The sequence below is a fragment of the Mastigoproctus giganteus genome, chromosome 9 (genome assembly GCF_048544385.1).
Source record: "Mastigoproctus giganteus isolate SK-2022 chromosome 9, ASM4854438v1, whole genome shotgun sequence".
Lineage (NCBI taxonomy): Eukaryota > Metazoa > Arthropoda > Arachnida > Uropygi > Thelyphonidae > Mastigoproctus > Mastigoproctus giganteus.
This window is the reverse complement of record NC_143583.1, coordinates 76,055,732-76,076,145: the sequence shown is the minus strand read 5'-3', so window position 1 is coordinate 76,076,145 and position 20,414 is coordinate 76,055,732. Positions and strand designations below refer to the sequence as shown.

General features: G+C 39.9%; 1 protein-coding gene across 1 annotated transcript in view; it reads left to right on the top strand.

Moving 5' to 3' along the window:
• LOC150080467 (transcription factor CP2-like protein 1) overlaps nucleotides 1-20,414 on the top strand; it is a 442,462-nt gene that overhangs the window by 400,775 nt on the left and 21,273 nt on the right. Inside the window, exon 18 of the mRNA XM_090380701.1 lies at nucleotides 4,607-4,658. Coding sequence (XP_090236827.1) covers nucleotides 4,607-4,658 — 52 coding nt within the window. The remainder of the gene's footprint in view (nucleotides 1-4,606; nucleotides 4,659-20,414) is intronic.

The following is a 20,414-nucleotide window of genomic DNA, read 5'->3' as shown; positions in this document are numbered from 1 at the left end:
CTAGAATCCCCTCTGTTGTGCCAAAAAAATAATTCCAAGCTGACATGTTGAGGAGATTCTGTTCTGTTCCCTCTGCAGATCTAAGGAACATCAAACAGGTTGTACAGTTTCACCTCCCACCTGTCCTAATTGTAAAGGAAGCCATTCTTCTTTTCAAGAGCATGTGAGTTATGAGAAACTGGTGAAAAAATTCAGCAATATAAAGTAGGGCATAATGGCACATTCCCTGAAGCTCAGAAACAAGTTATGTTGAGCAAGCACTTATGCATCTGTCATTGAAGATACATCTTACCTACAACCAAAATAGATGTTTTGATTTCACTCTGCATCTCTTTAGCTAACTGGACCAGAGTTGTATTGTCAATCTCTCAAAATATCTCTCATAGTCAGTGTGGCTACTAACACTCCATTGAACATTCCACCTGATTCCTGCTACATGTTAAATAACAAAACTAAAAACTGTCAGTGGTTCTAAAAATGTTTTGTCAAATACGGGAAGCACAGAAATGGACAATACTTCAGACCATGACTGCATTGGAACTTCATGCAAATGATGCATTTGCCCTAAAAATGCTATACTAAAAAATGCTCTACTAAATGAAATGAAATACTCTACTAAAAACCTAAAAAATGTATAAAATCACGCAGTGGAATTGTAGAGGCCTGCATAGCAACTCCACTGAACTGAAAGTGTACTTTTTTCACAATGAATCCAGTGACTATAAGTCTATAGGAAACCCTTTTATCACTTCAAGTGTCTTCAAGTTCCCACATCATAGATCGTATAAGCGAGATAAAGATATTGAATTTCCTGCTTATGGAGGACCATCTAGACCCATAACATTACAATTCTCCATAAAAGTTGTTGCAGTTCATATTGTTATAGATGTATCATTGACTCTTGCGTCAATTTATATTCCACCTTGCTCCCAAACTGAACTTAGCAAGCTTATCACATCAACACCATCTCCTGTTTGTTTGGCAGTTTCATTGGACATCATCCATTGTGAGGATGATGTCCATATTGAAACCATGCATGTGAGGGAACATTTAATTGAGACATTCCTTAATGATCACCACTTAACCCTGTTAAATATAGACTCTCCGACCTATATTCATTTACATACAGGTTCCAGTTCAGCAGTATACCTAACCCCAGGGGATCACATCTGGTGAGTGTGGGCTTGGCACACCCAGGGTTCTGAGCTGGATATCATTATTCTTCTCTTTCTTGGTGATCCCCTTCTACTTCTCTCTCTCTTGTGCTCTCTCTCTCTCTCTCTCTCTCTCTCTCTCTCTCTCTCTCTCTCTCTCAGGGTGACTCAAATTTTTTTGGCTGGTACAGCATAAGCCCCAGGCTTGCTTGCACCATATGGCTAATAATAATAATAATATGTTCGCTATCCCTTTTTCCGAGCATGGAATGATCAGTATCAGGAGATCCATTCTACAGTGATTACTTCTCATCGGTTTTAGTTCAGACATGGGTAATCCCAATCCTTGAATGATATACTACCTGGAATTAAAAGAGAAAAGACTGACATAACTAATTCACTTAGGTCCTTTTTAACAAGAAGTATGTCCAGCATCAACTTGTTGATGATGTAACTGGGCACATTACAAGTCACATACTAACTGCAGCAGATCTCCATTCCAAAGTCCCATCTGCACCAGCTTGTACATCAGAACAACTGACGAAATGCAGTGTGCCGATATGAAACTGGAGAAAAATCATGCTTGAAACCTTTACTGAAAGTTCCCGACTGCCACTTATCTAATTGCTTACAAAAAACTACAAGCCAAAGATCATCAGATCAGCTATAAAGCCAGATGTGACTCTTGGATTACCCTTGCCTCAATGATTACTAAAAATACTGATCCACAAATTATCTGGAGGAAAATACAGCCACTGAATGGGAAATTCCTACCATCTCCTTCTCCAGTCACTCGTTTGAATGTACATGGTCTGGCCACTCCTACAGAAACTGCAAATTCTATAGCAGACAGTCTTTACTGCCGCTGCATTATAACATGCTGTACTTTTAATGCATCAAAGAATATGCAGAAAAGTGTATGGTGAACTTCTCAATATGGGGAAGTTCTTTCTCTTCCATATAACCAACTTTTGCTCTGGTAGAATTCAAAGAAGCTTTGAACAGGTTCCCAGATAGTGCAGCAAGGCCAGACAGTATCCACTACAGCTTACTTAAACGTTTATGTGAAACAGGCATACATATCTTGTTGATTTTCTCTGACCAGATGTTTTCAAAAAGCACTTCCCATCTCTTGGTGCCATGCCAAAATTGCAAAGACTTCTTGCAGGTCCAAAATTATAGGCCAGTATCACTTACAAGATGTTTGAGTAAAACCCTTGAAAGGGTGGTACATGTGAGACTCACCTAGATCCCAGATTTGCAAAATTTTCTAACTTATCATCAGTAAGGCTTCCACTAAAATAGGCCTAGTCTTGATTTCCACCTCAAGGTTGAATCCCACATCCACAATATGTTTGTCATAACATATCTGGTTATGGTTCACCCAGACAGTGAGAGAGCTTTTGACACCACTTGACATCATCAGATTCTTATGGACATGTATCATCTGTGTCTGTGCTGAAGGGCTCTCTTCAAATAATTCAGACCTTATTAATGTTTGCACTTTTCATGTCCACTATCAGAATGTTCTGTCAACACCTTGTATTCGAGGGGAAGATGCCCTGCAAGGAGCTGCATTTAGCACAACTGTCTTTGGAAGCTGAATTAACAACCTCATATTAAATATCCCAAAAACTGTTAAAATCTGTATGTCAATGACCTGACCATCTCCTTTCAGGTGCAGAGCATGGGCCCATGCTCTTGAATAAATCATCCACTTGAATAAATTAAATATACTCTGATCTGTATGAACTCTGTCATGGAGTGCTGACTACCACACTTTATTACACCTGTATGGGCAATGATTGGATCTCAAATATATGACTCTACCAGGAAAAGTGCTCTATAGTGACTAAACCATCCAGCACAGTGCTCTCCAAATTTGCCTGAGAGCTTTATTACTTACTTTGTGCAGAAAAAAATTGCTGTCTATCCTTCCACTTCAGTTGGAAATATCTATATAACACTACTCTGGATTCCTGTTATTTTAGCAAGCCAAATGAAAACTGAGTTACATCACTCAGATGAATGAAATTGCCTCATGTCTGGAATATCAAGCTAAGCAGTGTTTCAAGATTCATTACCAACCTCTTCTTGGGAACTTATCTCTGCATCTTGTGATGACCATTTCAAACAATGAGGGAAGCATGCAATGTCTCCTCCCAATGTTAAATGGTTTTGTGCAACTTATTCATATCAACCTCCCATGACTATGAAATTTACGGTGGTGGTTCAAATACTGAAATTCTAGTAGTCCTGCAGTAGCTTTCCCTTCTTTTACCACTGCAGCCTCATTATCAGTAATATTAAATTAGCTGTGGATCAAGTTATTTAACTAACCCCTGGCTTGTATCTGTGAAGGGTATTGTGTATGGCATGTGCATTTTTTATGCAATAAAGAGTTCTTAACTTTCTATTTCATGTGGTATGATATATTTTCTCAGTACAGTCTCTGCCTCTTCCGTTTACATCTTATATCAATAAACATCTACTTACAGTTATTCTCTTGCAGGGAGTCCAACCAAACTGTAACATTTTGCTGAATTCCAGGTCATTTTGGCATTGCAGGAAATTTGTAGTAAGATGACAAAGCTCATTCACAAAACAAGCCTATGACACAACCACACAGTCTTTTCAAGTGCCCTATACAAATTATAAAAGTCTTACACAGGAAGCATGTAGAAGTAACTGGTCTCAATTATAGCAAGCCCAAGTTAATAATAAACTCCTACAGATTAAAATTGAACCAAAACTATAGAATTCAAGTTTCAGATGCAACAGACAGAAAGAGAAAATGTTGACAAGACTTCATATTGGTCATTCCTACCTAACCCATATTTGAGGACAGTTAATCAGAATATGTTTGAACTATCAAACATATCCTGATTGACTGTCCTCAGCATGTGAATATAAATTTACCTTTAGTTTGCATTCTACCTTACAGGAACTGTTAAATCTGTCATATTTTGAGAATGCTGCTAATTTTGATGATCTCTTAAGATACTTAAAGTACATCCATCTATGGGACTATATATAATCATCTTTTGGAATAGAGGCATTAAAGAAATCATGAACAGGCACAATCAAAAAGAACAATATCTCCTGAGTAACCTACCTTCTCATTTTACTCATACTCTTTTGTGAGGTTAAATGATTAACAGAAACAAATAAAGTGGTAAGTTGAGAGCACTTTCTGTTTTCTACTGGATGATATATTTATGAATTTTAATAGTGATGGCTTAAATTTTGAACACCATTATTGTTGATGGAAAGGAAATTGGTATGATTTTTTTTTTTTTTAAGTTTCAGATTTTGCTAAAAACATTCATAGTGAAAACACTGCTCAAAATGATTACTTATGGGTGAAATAAAATCACAAAAACCGTTAATATTATCAATAAGGATTTGCTATTACTTGTATCTCAGATTTTTCTACCCTTTCTTCATTTTAGGTTTTGCGAAATATGCCAGATGAATCTACATTTTCTCTAGAGATTATAAAAGGTAAGATTGAAAATTTATTTTGTTACTAGTTCTAACTTTAACTGTGGCATACACTATGATTACTTTGTATTAGGAACACCTAATACCTTGTTGCACCACCTTTAGCATGCAGCATGGCCTAGATACATCTCAGCATAGTATTTCATGAGGTGTGGGAGGGTTCCCACAGGTATGATAACCCACTTAGCATTAGTAGAGGCATATGATGCAAGAAAGCAAGCTTATGCAGCATCAGCCAAAAAATAAAACTTCCACTTCAACCCTCCGTTCATTCGAAATACCTGTTCAGCTGAGCCTTAAATTTATTTACGCTACCAACTTCCACAACAAGAGATGGAAGTCTGTTCCACCAACCAGCTACCCGCTGGCTAAAGGCAAATTTCTGCGCATCTATCCTACATCTTTCTTTCCTCAGTTTGAATTTATGCACTCTCAAGTGATTATTCTGAGCAAGAGGATGAATCCCATCGGCATTAAGCATACTCAAACCATTCAAGGCTTTATACACCTCTATCAGATCACCTCGCCGGTGCCTAGTCTCCAGACACCGTAATTTGCAAAACTGAAGCCTTTCTTTGTAAGAGCAACCCTTTGTTCCATTCACTAATCTTGTTGCCCTTCTCTGTACTTGTTCCAGCAGCTCTACATCCTTCTTGAAATGAGGCCACCAGACCTGTATACAGTATTCAAGGTGTGGCCTAACCATTGCCTTATACAAGGGAATAATCACCTCCTTATCCCTGCTAGAAAAATTTGTGTATATCATTGACAAGACACCATGAGCTACTCTTGCAGCCTGTCTGCACTGCTCAGAAAACTTCATATCTGCCAGCACAATTACCCCCAGGTCCCTGTCATTCTCTACCACTGTCAGTGTAGTACCACAGAGTTAATACGTTGCTCTGGGTTTACTCTTTCCCATATGTAGTACTTTACATTTGTCAATGTTAAACTTCATTTTCCACCTCTCAGCCCATCTGCTCAACCTTTCCAGATCCTGTTGCAGCAGCATAGTCCTTAACAACCCTGCCAACCTTTGTATCATCTGCAAACTAGGACATTAAGCTTGATATACCATCATCAATATCATTTATAAATATAGAAAACAACAGTGGACCCAACACTGAATCCTGAGGAATTCCACTAATAACATTATTCCACGATGAGCAGTGTCCATTGATTACCACTCTCTGTCTTCTCCCCACCAATCATCCCTTTATCCATAGCAGCAATTTGCCTCCAATGCCACACTGCTCCAATTTGTGCAGCAGTCTTCCATGTGCAACAGTATCAAAAGTCTTTCTAAGATCCGAATATATAATATCAAAGTTATTCCCTGCATCAAGTTCTTTTGTGACTGCATCATAGTATCCAATCAGATTGGTCAGGCAAGACTTTCCCTTAACAAAAATATGCTCTGTCCGAGCTATAACTGAAGTCTTTTCTAGATGATCCTGCAGTGCTTCTTTAACCAGTGCCTCCATTAATTTTGTCAGCCTTTGATCCTCCTTTGTGAATTGGGGTCACATTTGCACATCTCCAGTCTATGGGTACCTATCCTGAGCCCAAAGAAGCTCTCATAATTATGGCTAAGGGTTTGCTTACTTCCTTTGTTGCCTCCTTTAATATAATAGATCCCATCCACCCCGGATGCCTTTTTTATGTTTATCCTCAACAATTTATCCTCCACTTTCCTCTCAGTTATTACAAAATCGTCTAGCTTACTGCCAGAGTTGAATACACCTCTGACCTTCCCCTCGCTGAATAACTCCTCATGTGTGAATGTCAATACAAAATATTCATTTAGTTTGTTAGCTACCTGAGCAGGATTGTCAACAGTTGAACCATCGATATCAAATGGACCAATCTGATTCATCCCCTTCTTGAGTTTACATCAATAAAGAACTATTTTTTTTTCTTTGCATCCTTTGCCAAGGATTTCTTATCTGCCTTTGCCTGCCTAATCTCCTTTGTGATTTGGTTACAGACCAGCTTATATCTATCATAGACTTCCATGTCACCCATTAATTTATATGTATCCCATGCATTTTTCTTCTCTGCCATATGTCTCGTTAGTTCATCTGACATCCATTGGGCGCCTCTGTAGCCAGGTGGGCAGGAGCAGCAGTGCGTAGCACACGCTTCTTGATTAGACCGGGGTTCGAGCCCGTGACCACCAAATACGGAGGATGAGGAAAGGTCAGGGAATGACCACCGCATATCCCCGGAGCAATATGGCCTTAGTTGCTAATGCTCCTAAAACCAAATAACAAACAACAACTGACATCCATTTAAGCCTAAATCTTGAACAGTATTTCTTAGTTGGTATGTAAAGCCTAGTAGCTTCAAGATAAGTTCTTTGAATGCTTCCCATTTTGACTTTGCTGTTGGTAACATCATCAGTTGGTCCCACTGTATAGAATTTAAATACTGTCTCAGTCCATCGTAGTCACCTTTATGAAAGCAATAACCCTTCACTTAACCCCTGATGGTAGTTACCTCTTTGAGTAAATTCCACTTCAGCACACTGTGATCACTGCCACCTAGTGGTTCCTCTTTCTGCAGATTCTTAATGCATGAAGAATCACTACTGATAATCAGATCAAGAGTATTACTCCCTCTAGTTGCCTCCCGAACGTGCTGATGTAGAAAACAATCATCCAATAAATCCAGAAAAGCCTTGCTAGTGTGCGAGTAACCAACCCACAAATTCCAGTCAATATCTGGGAAATTAAAATCTCCCATTATAAGACTCTCTGATTTACTGGCCCATTCTATTTCCCTGTACAGTTTCTTATTATACTCATCAGAGTCATTAGGCCTATAGCACACTCCTTCTCCCAATGCTTATGTCACACCAAACTGACTCTACACTGCACTGTCCAGCGATGTCCACTGGCTTCACTTCCTTGGATTTTATGTATTTCTTAACTAATAGCATAACCCCTCCTCCCTTCCTATCCACTCTATCTTTTCTGTAGATGTTGTACTCTCCAAATTCCAGTTCTGCATTCCTTATATCTGTGTGACACCACATCTCTGATATCTCAACTATATCCACCTTTGATGCTTTGAGCAATACCTCAAATTCATCAAATTTATTTACCAAACTCCTAGAATTGGTGTACACGCAAGTATACATGCACCTGTTTCTATTCTTAGCTACCCTAACACAACCCATGTGTTTACTTGTACTGCAATGACTCCCAGCAGTCTCTGAAATATCCTGCATCTTGTTTTCCAGGCTTCTGCTCATTCCAATAGAAGCAGTGCAAGAATCACGTTCACCTCTGCCAGTGGCTACTGTTAATCTATTAATCCTTGTATTCCCCCCAAGCTAGCAGTTTTCCGACCCACCTAACACTGCCTCGATAGCATCAGAAATAGTCACCAATAACTACTGGTTCCTGTGGAACCAGCGCATTCTGCCTTGGGGGTTGCTGCTGTGCTGCGTGATGACCAAGTGCAAGCTCTGCCGTTGATGTGGGCAGCTGTGAGCCTGATGGGCCCTCAATTAAGATCCTTCAAGGGCATCCACCCTGTCCTTCAAGCTCTCATATAGGCCCATAACAACGCTGAGTTGTCGCCTGATTTCCTTACACTCCTTACATTGCGCACACACAAACGCATCTCCAATGGCAATATCATGTCCCGTACATCAAGCAAGCAGTGCGTTTTAAAAGGCTGTGATTCAGAGGGCTACTCCCCCCCCCCCAGTTCTCCCCTGAGCCACAGCACTCCCATTAGCTTGAGCCTTTTGCTTTGCTGCTCTGGTCTGAGTCATGATTTTGATTTAATGTCAATAAAATTTCAATTTCAGTACAAAATTATAACCCTAAACTTGTATCCCAACATGGTTATAATGCTTTATATATTTTTCAGTATTGAGTATTATCTACGAGTTCCGTTTATATAACTTCCGTATCAAGTTATGTATTTATTAATTATGTTACTTTTTTAAAATCTAAGTCGTTATATGTATTTTGTTTAAAAAGTACAATTTAATTGACAATGAAGTTTAACAAGATTAATAGATTTTACTGATTAATTGACAATATTATATTATATACTATACTGTACTAAGCTAATGCTATCAAATTTGGGATATAACGTTGTATCGTATAACAATGGCGGTAAGTTACGAACAGTAAATCTTACTGTCTCAATTCAAAATAATCTAAGGATCCTGACTAGGTCTATAAGCTACTTATAGAAAATAATTTAATACAACAATTGGTCAATAAAGCGGCTAAATATGGCTAAAAAACTTCTCGTTCAGTGGAGCTGCAACTTGTAACACGTGAATTTGATACCCTTACCGATACTAAGTGATACCTACAAAATCTCTATCTAAGTTTAAACTTTAAACTAAGTATCGTAACTAGGAATATAAAGCTGTTCTAGAAAATAAGTTAATATGCCAATTTAAGCTAATAAAACAGAAAAAACTTCTCTATTCCAGGAGTAAAAACTTCGCCTGCACAAGGCTACCCTTGTTCTCCAACCCGGTAAACCACTACATTCCACAGTTACTAGGTATTGAAATTGTATTGGCTCCTACATACATTTAATTGGTCTGAGATTCAGCAAGTTTTTCCAGCTGTGGGAGGATAGAGAACTTCGTGGAATACTAAAGCAGTCCAATACCATTGCAGCCCTGTGATACAGATCATTGTCTTATTGAAAGGTGCCTTGGTGTTCTGTAGCAATCTCATATACATGAGAGTGCTATACAGGACCATTGAATGAAGAAGCTGTCTCTGAGGTACTTGCCACCTGCTAATCTGGACACATCCACTGCTGGAGCTTGGTTAGATCATGTCATTAGCCCGTCCTCTGCACAAAGTGCCGGTCTCTGAATGCTGCAGTGCTAGGCTCTACCCTCGTATAGAGACAGCTATGTGGAGGTAGTATAGTATTTATTGTCCAGTAGCACTGGGAGTTTCTCCGATTTAAATTCTAGAAAGAGACTCAGAGAGGTAGATCCCTCCCAGAATTTTTTTTAGCCTGGACTGTACTTGTTAACAGGAGAGATTGCTTCTACAGTGATGGGATACACTTAAATAGAAAGGGTGCAAGAATATTTGCTGATACTATCGAGGCAGTGTTAGGTGGGTCGGAAAACTGCTAGCTTGGGGGGGAGACAAAGACAAATAGATTAACAGTAGCCACTGGCAGAGGTGAAAGAGATTCTTGCACTGCTTCTATTGGAATGAGCACGAGCCTGAAAAACAAGATGCAGGATATTTCAGAGACTGCTGGGAGTCATTGCGGTACAAGTAAACACATGGGTTGTGTTAGGGTAGCTAAGAATAGAAATAGGTGCGTGTACACCAATGCTAGGAGTTTAGTAAATAAATTTGATGAATTTGAGGTATTGCTCAAAACATCAAAGGCAGATATTGTTGGGATATCAGAGACGTGGTGTCACACAGATATAAGGAATGCAGAACTGGAATTTGGGGAGTACAACGTCTACAGAAAGGATAGAGTGGATAGGAAGGGAGGAGGGGTTATGCTATTAGTTAAGAAATACATAAAATCCAAGGAAGTGAAGCCAGTGGACATCGCTGGACAGTGCAGTGTAGAGTCAGTTTGGTGTGACATAAGCATTGGGAGATCAAAATTGAGAGTAGGAGTGTGCTATAGGCCTAATGACTCTGATGAGTATAATAAGAAACTGTACAGGGAAATAGAGTGGGCCAGTAAATCAGAGAGTCTTATAATGGTATATTTTAATTTCCCAGATATTCACTGGAATTTGGGGGCTGGTCACTCAAACACTAGCAAGTTTTTTGTGGATTTATTGGATGATTGTTTTCTACATCAGCATGTTTGGGAGGCAACTAGAGGGAGGAATACTCTTGATTTGATTATCAGCAGTGATTCTTCATGCATTAAGAATCTGCAGATAAATGAACCACTAGGTGGCAGTGCTCACAGTGTGCTGAAGTGGGATTTACTCAAAGAGCTAACTACCATTAGGGGTAAAGGGAAGGGTTACTGCTTTCGTAAAGGCGACTACGATGGACTGAGACAGTATTTAAATTCTATACAGTGGGACCAACTGATGATGTTACCAACAGCAAATGCAAAATGGGAAGCATTCAAAGAACTTATCTTGGAAGCTACTAGGCTTTACATACCAACTAAGAAATATTGTTCAAGGTTTAGGCCTAAATGGATGTCAGATGAACTGATGAGGCATATGGCAGAGAAGAAACATGCATGATAGATACAAGTTGATCTGTAACCAAGTTACAAAGGAGGTTAGGCAGGCGAAGGCAGATTACGAGAAATCTTTGGCAAGGGATGCAAAGAAAAACAGCAAAGAGTTCTTTATTTATGTAAACTAGAAGGAAGGGGATGAATCAGATTGGTCCACTTGATATCGATGGGTCAACTGTTGATGATCCTGCTCAGGTAGCTAACAAATTAAATGAATATTTTGCATTGACATTCACACATGAGGAGTTATTTAGCGAGGGGAAAGCCAGTGGTGTATTGAACTCTAGCAGTAAGCTAGAGAATCTTGTAATGTGACCCCAATTCACAAAGGAGGATCAAAGGCTGACACAAGTAATTATAGACCTATGAGTTTAACTTCTGTTCCAGGAAAATTAATGGAGGCACTAGTTAAAGAAGCACTGCAGGATCATTTAGACAAGACTTCAGTTATAGCTCGGACACAGCATGGTTTTGTTAAGGGGAACTCTTGCCTGACCAATTTGATTGGATACTATGATGCAGTCACAAAGGAACTGGATGCAGGGAATAACTTTGATATTATATACTGTACTTGGATCTTAGAAAGGCTTTTGATACGGTTGCACATGGAAGACTGCTGCACAAATTGGAGCAGTGTGACATTGGAGGCAAATTGCTGCTTTGGATAAAGGGGTGGCTGAGGGGGAGAAAACAGAGAGTGGTAATCAATGGGCACTGCTCGTCGTGGACTAATGTTATTAGTGGAGTACCTGAGGGCTCAGTGTTGGGTCCATTATTGTTTTCTGTATTCATAAATGATGTTGATGATGGTATATCCAGCTTAATGTCAAAGTTTGCAGACGATACAAAGATAGGCAGGGTTGTCAAGGACACTACTGACACTATGCTGCTGCAACAGGATCTGGAAAGGTTGAGCAGATGGGCTGAGAGGTGGCAAATGAAGTTTAATATTGACAAATGTAAAGTACTACACATGGGAAAAAGCAACCCCAGAGCACCGTATCAACTCTGTGGTACTACACTGACAGTGGTAGAGAATGAAAGGGACCTGGGGCTGGTTGTGCAGGCAGATATGAAGTTCTCTGAGCAGTGCAGACGGGCTGCAAGAGTAGCTCATGGTGTATTGTCAATGATATAGGAATTTTTCTAGCAGGGATAAGGAGGTGATTATTCCCTTGTATAAGGCAATGGTCAGGCCACACCTAGAGTACTGTATACAGGTCTGGAGGCCTCATTTCAAGAAGAATGTAGAGCTGCTGGAACGAGTACAGAGAAGGGCAATAAGATTAGTGAATGGAACAAAGGGGTGCTCTTACGAAGAAAGGCTTAAGTTTTGCAAATTACAGTGTCTGGAGACTAGGCACCAGCGAGGTGATCTGATAGAGGTGTATAAAGCGTTGAATGGTTTGAGCATGCTCAATGCTGATGGGATTCTTCCTCTCTCTCAGAATAATCACCTGAGAGGGCATAAATTCAAATTGAGGAAAGACAGATGTAGGATAGATGTGCAGAAATTTGCCTTTAGCCAGCTGGTGGTTGGTTGGTGGAACAGACTTCTGTCCCTTGTAGTGGAAGTTGATAGTCTAAATAAGTTTAAGGCTCAGCTGGACAGGTATTTTGAACGAACAGAGGGGTGAAGTGGAAGTGGTTTTTTTTTTTTTTTTTTTTTCTTTGGCTGATGCTACATAAGCTTGCTTTCTTGCATCAAATGCCTCTACTAATTAATGCTAATTAGGAGGGGACCCTGCCAGAACAGTAGAGACAAACCATTTATTCCTCTCAAGATTGCTCATACTAACAATTACACACTTTTTTTCTATAGATATATATATATATATTAGTCAATTTTATTTTATGGTATCTCTCTATAGGGAATTAGGTGTATAAGGACCAAACTAACAAGTTAGTAAAAGTAAACTAGCTTTAGTCTGGAAGGCCTATACAGGGTGTTTCAGTTAAACGTTTCAGAACTTCTAAGAGGGGTAGGGTACATCCTGACAACTCGAAATCATATAGCAATGTGGGGTCGGAAATGCTTTCCTGAAGCGGTGTTGTACACAGAAGCACCATAAAGAAAAGAGACCGTAAGTGAGAAATCGTTTTAATAATACATGAAAAGAAGCAAAAGGTACATGGATTAAAGTAAGTGTTCGAAGTTTCTTCCACGGGCTACAATGCACGCCTCACATCTCCGACGCATGGACATCCGAACATTCTGGAATACTCCAGGCGAATTTCGAATTTCTTGAACAAGAACGCCAAGTTAGTAGGATGGATGATTACACGAACGCAGAGTTAGCCGATATGCATTTGGCGTACGGGGCGCTGCAAATTGTAGTGGGCCAGCCGCACAGCGTTTGTACTCGGAACGATATCCGACGAGGCGTATTCCCAGTCATAATTTCTTTGCAAGACTGCACCAGAGGTTAGCTGAGAGAGGTTCATTTGAAAGAGCTGACAGGGACAGGGTAAGAACAGCACGGACTCCAGCCGTCGAACAGAATGTGCTGCAGCATGTACAGGGGAATCCAAGGACGAGTACACGAAGTCTAGCAAACGCAGTCGGGGTTTCCCATTGCAGCGTCTGGAGGATTCTCCGAGAACAAGACATGCATCCGTTTCACGTGCAGCGTGTCCAGACACAGCAACCGGAGGATTATGCACCTCGTATTGCTTTCGCACAGTGGTACCTTGGAAAATGTGCTACAAATCCCCTTTTTCCTGCTGAAGTGTTGTTTTCCGATGAGGCATCCTTCACAAGGGAAGGAATTTTCAACACGCATAACGACCATATCTGGGCGGTCGAGAACCCGCATGCAATACGACGTCGTGCAGCACAGATTCGATTTTCGGTCAATGTATGGGCCGGTATTATGGGAGATCACCTCATCGGACCTTACCTGTTACCGTGTCGTCTAACCGGACCTATCTACTTGATCTTTCTGCAGCAAGTATTGCCACAACTTTTGAGAGATGAACAGATTTCTGCATCGACGCAACAGACAATGTGGTTCCAACATGATGGAGCCCCTGCCCATTATAGCGGAGATGTTCGTAACTACCTGGATGTCACATTTGGTCAACAGTGGATCGGACGTGGTGGTCCCGTGCGTTGGCCTGCTCGGTCACCCGACCTATCATGTCTTGATTTTTATTTCTGGGGTCATATGAAATCGCTAGTTTATGACACCCCTGTTGACAATGCTGAGGAGCTGGTTGCAAGAATCGCAGTAGCTGCCGAAGAAATTCGAAATTCGCCTGGAGTATTCCAGAATGTTCGGATGTCCATGCGTCGGAGATGTGAGGCGTGCATTGTAGCCCGTGGAAGAAACTTCGAACACTTACTTTAATCCATGTACCTTTTGCTTCTTTTCATGTATTATTAAAACGATTTCTCACTTACGGTCTCTTTTCTTTATGGTGCTTCTGTGTACAACACCGCTTCAGGAAAGCATTTCCGATCCCACATTGCTATATGATTTCGAGTTGTCAGGATGTACCCTACCCCTCTTAGAAGTTCTGAAACGTTTAACTGAAACACCCTGTATAAAATTATAATAATGAAAAATGGAAATAAAAAAAAATATATATGAAAATAACAATAAAAAATGATAATGAAAAATGGAAATAAAAAAAAATATATATGAAAATAACAATAAAAAATGATAATGAACAATGAAAATAACATTCTTCCACTTGGTCATTGGTCTTGCTACTTTTTCGGGGGTTTTGAGCAGGCTGATAGCTAGACTAAAATAATGTCTCATACCTACCCGTTTCTTTTGTCCCCATTCCAGTTTTGCTTGGTTTTAATTTTTAAGTGATTGTATAGAAATTAAATGAGAAGTGCTAATAAATGAGAAAAGAAAATATATGTTAAATTTAAATTTTGTGAAAATAGTGTCAGAATCAGCGAACTGGGATAGGCAACACAAAGCCCAATGGGTATGTATCAGATTAAATGAGAATAGGTTCTTACTTCCTTCTTGTACTGTGGTGGTCAGACTGAAAAAGAGATCCATTCCCCCCTTCTGGTTTTTTTATGTGTGCTGATTAAATGATAGTGCGCAGCCACACTTTTCATTGACTATGGCATGATGGTGAAATTGATGTAGGCAATATGCCCTATGTCAATGCAAATGTTCTGATAGCCTTGAGAGGGTTTTTGGATGTTTATTTGAGTTAGTGGGCGGGGGGGTTGCCTCTGATGGCAGAAGGAACCTATATGAATGAAATTATGTGTTTATGCAAGCACAAGAAGTGTTAGTATGATTAAATACAAGAAGTATGTTAATGAAAAAGTGTATTAATGAAAATATATAGGAAATGCTATCTCCTGAACAAGGGCCGGTATGGCTTTTCTAAGGCATAACAATCCGTGTATGTCCAAGGGGATAACTACATACATATTTATATTAGCCTCCTCAATTGTGAATTTTCACCCTGTGTCTCTAAGTTTTATACTGTTTGTAATTAACTGAAAGGATGTGAACGTTATTATGTGTTTAAAATAATACCTTAGGAAGGATTATTCTGTTGTTGGGAGTTTGATGCAAGTTGATAAATTGCCAATTATTAGATTGTCTGGGGGGGGGGGGGGATTTTTGGTCAGCCAGGTTACAGTGCAGTCAGATGACGAGCACTCTTCTGAGTGCAATAAACTCGGTCACTTATGTTTTTATTGTTCTATTGTTTGGGATTTATGTTTTTATTATTCTAATATTTGGGGGGTTATTTTTGGACATCCAGGTTACAGTGTGGTCAGATGACAAGCCTCGTCTGAGCGTAATAAACCCGGGAATCAAAATTGTGAAGTCATTTCTCTGGGCAATAATAATCTCTATCTTAGTCTGATGAAGGACACTGGTTTTTAGACAACCAGGCAAAGATGGGCTATGGGCCATTTATTGGTGCTATCAAATGCTAGTTCTAAACGGGTTCAGTGTATTTTCAATAACTGTGTTGGGATGGTGTAGGTTGAGGTTTGCAAGTATGGCTGCTTTAATATGATGTCTGCTGTAATTGGCATGTATATTATTCTTGATGAGAATATCTATCAGTTTTTTTATTACTTCCGTCACGTTATCTAGATTATTGCAATGTGTATTAAACTGTTTGTCTGATTTCTAATAGTGTTGCCATAGATATGTTTATTGCTCTCCCAGTTAGTAAGCTTTATAGCTGGGAAGTTAAAATGGTCTCTCTTATCGTAATCTCTCTCTCTCTCTCTCTTATCATTATAACATTGTCATTAGTGATAGTAATTTGGCTGTCAAGGTAGAAAGCTTGTAGGTTGCTATTATCCGGGTTGGGGTGTTCTATGTATAAGTCTGCAGGGTAAATTTCCTTGGCTATAATGTCAAAATTGATAACTAGGAAATCATCAGTGTATCTGTAGAATATAATTTCTTCTTTGATATTGTTTTCGAAATAATGCAGGTAGAGGTTGGCTATGGAGCAAGAACTACTGACCCCCATAGCCACTCCTCTACTCTGCACTTAAATGCTGTCTCCCATAAGTACGTAATTGTTTTTAACACTAAGATTAATAAGGTCATGCCAATACTGTTTATTACATCGTATTATATTCTGATAAGTTTTTTAGTAGTATAAAAGAACTTTTTTTAAATTGTCGTGCATATAGACTTTTGATTCTATTGTTTTTGATGTGGTCCTTGAGGTTGTCACAGACATTCTCTCAGATATGCCAGACAAGCTATACTTGCTACCTGGGAGTCGAAAACGCTGATGGAACTGATATTCGAGTGACACTCAAGTCAAGTGGACCCAATTTCAGCGAAGTGCGGACGGTCTGTGACAGCCAAATCCTCTGCTTGCACCTTCACGATGTTGGGACTGTTAGTAATCCTAGTTATAAACTCCATGCACAAGTACATGGTGGGTGACCACCCAGGTGTTAACCAACGTAAGCAGGGGTCAAGGTGTGGCGCTAACACCACATGGAGGAACGCCGCCCCTCTATGTTACCAGGCAGTACTAGGTGGTAGATGACTCTCATCAACCGGTGAAATACCACCACTTTGCTTATTGGAGGCTTGAAGTGGTGGAATCCATGTTTAGTCTCTAGAGCTAAGTTCCGGTCAACCCTTCCCTATCTCTTCCATCATGCAGTATGATTGATGACTTTTGAGGTTATGATGAATGTCGTGGCGAGATCCAATATTCCTTACATTTCGAGGGTACAGCTCTAAAACGGTGTTCGCAGCCCGGTCGCTAGTTAGTACACCGGACCGAACCTATTGGTAACTCTCTAGGAGGCTTCTGGATCAGCTAGTGTATAATCTTGCTACCGCTACTCTGCCAGATAGTGACTGGAGGGAATCCGAGTAGTGTGTATGCGGGGAGCATTGTCGAGGCCACGTTATGTTAAGGATCTGGGTATATTCTTACCACGTGTACGCCATATCAAAAATTTTCATTACTTCATACAGCATGTCCCACCCACTTTTTCTTACTATTGATTACACCATGAATTGTCAAACTAATAGAGCAAGCTTATCTGCGAAAAGATCTAAACCTCCCAAGCACTTCCTAATTCATTTCACAAATATATGTGGTCTCAATTCTAATCTCAACGATGTCCATTTCCACTTGCAGTCTGCCAAACCCCATGTACTTTTTCTGACAGAATCTCAGTTATCGGTTAATTCAACTACTGCTCATCTCAGATGCCCAAATTATTCGCTGTATGATTCCTTTCGCTTCAAAGGTGGTACTTGTGCATATGTCCGTTCTGATATTCCCTGTCAGAGACTTGGCAATTTGGAATCTCCTCTCTTTGATCTTCTCTGGTTTAAAATCTCTCTACCTCATTGTGTCAAATTCATCTGTTGTCTCTACCGTTCTCCCAATTCCACTAATCACTTGGAGCTCTTTGACTTCCTCTCTTTGCAACTTGACTTTCTCCAGTCCAACTTTCCTAACAGTGAGGTAATTTTCCTTGGTGATTTTAATGTTCACAACTCCAGCTGGCTTCCGTTTTCTAGTCACACCGACCCAGCAGGTCGAGATGCTGAGGCTTTTGCAATTACTAATGACCTAGCACAGATTGTTCATTTACCTACAAGAATACCAGACAATAATCATACAGAAAATACGCTTGATCATTTTCTCACAAACAACTCTTCTAAGTACACGGTCGAAGTGATAGGTCCTTTAGGCACTTCAGATCACAACTTGGCGATTGCCTCTTCTCCAGTGGAACCTTTATCTCATGGCTATTCCCAACCTCGTGTTGTTTAGCATTACAAGAATTCAAAATGGGATGGCCTGCGAGACTTCTTTTCCTTGGTCGGATTACTGTTTCAAAACTTCTGATGTCAACGTTTGCTCAGATCGTGTCAGTGAAATTATTCTTGCAGGAATGGAATCCTTTATCCCACACTCCACTTTAAAATCTCGTCCTTTATCTAAACCTTGGTTTTCCAATAAATGTGCTAGGGCTGTTCAAGAGAAGAATGTTGCATATCGTAATTGGCTTCTTTCTAATTCTTCAGTTTCATTTTCTGCCTACACCAAAGCTCGCAACAATTGTAAAGCAGTTATTAATCAGTCCAAACTAGAGTTTGAACAGGCTAAGAGTGAAAACTTGCTTCTTGCCTTGATGGTAGCTGAGCATTCTGGACTCTTGCCAAAGCTATTGGCCGCAACTTTTGCCCATCTCTGCTCCCACCTCTGTCCAAACCAAATGGTTCTGTTGTCACTTCAGGCAAGGATAAAGCTGACCTGCTAGCATCCCATTTTTCTTCCAGCTCATGTATTAATGATCTTGATAAAACACCTCCCACCATTCCCAACACTCTCCATTCAATGCCTCCTGTGGTCTTCCGTCAAAAGGATATCAGAAGGAATTTGATGAATCTTGATGTTAAGAAAGCTCCAGGTCCTGATGGTATTTCTCCACTTGTTCTCAAAACCTGTGCTCCTGAACTTACTCCTATTCTTTGCCAACTTTTTTTTTCCAAAGGTGTTTTTCCTTCTGCTTGGAAATTTGCTCATATCCAGCCAGTTCCTAAAAAGGGTGACAAATCCCTCCCATCCAATTATCGTCCCATTGCAATTAGTTCTACTCTTTGTAAAGTAATGGAGAAATTAAATTAACTGCCAACTCTTAAACTACCTAGAAACCTTCCGTCTGATCAACGATCGCCAGTATGGATTCCGTCAGTGTCGATCCACTGGTGATATTCTGGCTTATGTTACCCATTTATGGACTAAATCAATGGAAAGGTTCGGTGAAACACAAGTAGTTGCTCTTGACATCTCAAAGACTTTTGATAGTGTTTGGCATAAAGGTCTTCTAAACAAGCTTCCATCTTATGGTTTGCCAGCTGTTTTTAGTAATTGGTTATCCAGTTTTCTCTCTGATCGCTCACTGAGGGTGATGGTAGATGGCTCTCTGTCTTCTAACTTCTCCACTAATGCCGGTGTCCCCATATTAATGACCTTCTTCCATTGACTAGAAATCCTGTCCATAGTTTTGCCAATGATAGCACATTGCATTCCACCTTTCCATTTTGAGAAACCTTGTCCTGCTCAATCAGCTTCAACTTCTCGAAAATCTGCTACCAATTCCTTAAATACCGATCTTCAGGTAATTCTCCAGTGGGGCAAAGACAACTTAGTTGATTTCAGCCCTTCTAAAACTCTGTCTTGTCTTATATCTCGCAAAAAGGATGCTTCTGCTCCTATACTTATCTTTAGTGACACTCTGATTTCTAGGCAAAATGATATATCTCTTTTGGGGATTACCCTGACTTCTAATCTCACTTGGCACAAGCACATTACAAATGTTGCTTCCTCTGCATCTAAAAAACTTGGTTTTCTCTTTCGCTCTCGGCGTTACTTTTCTTCCAAACAGCTGTTCACTCTGTATAAATCGCAAATCCGCCCTGCCATGGAATATTGTTCCCACATCTGGGGTGGTGCCCCCAAAACCTCTCTCAGGCTTCTTGATTCCATTCAGAAGAGGGCAGTTAGGTTAATTAATGATTCATCTCTAACAGAGTCTCTCCACTCGCTTTCTCATAGATGTACTGTTTCTGCTGTATGCCTCTTCTACAGATAGTTCCATGGGCACTGTTCTTCTGAATTGGCTTCTATAATTCCCGCTCTCTCTTTCAAAATAGTCCCAACACGTGGCGCCACCAGCCAACATCCATTTACTGTCCAACTTCAAACCCACAGAACCAACTTTTCATCTTCCTCATTTATTCATTCAACTGCCGTTTTCTGGAACAACCTTCCTTCATACGTATTTCCTGAAAATTACAATCTACAGAAGTTCAAGTCCAATGTCAACAAATATCTTCTTTCGTCTTCTCAACCTCCAACTCAAGCACGGTACTAAGTACTATAGGTTCTAATACCTCTTGTGTTTGGGGTTCACATAAAAAAAAAAAAAAAAAAAAACTAAATATATTCTGTTATTGGAGATAAATGTAGTATTAGTGATTTGGTTGGTATAATATTTAATTTCCTCCATTAAATTACTGGATGGTTTGATGT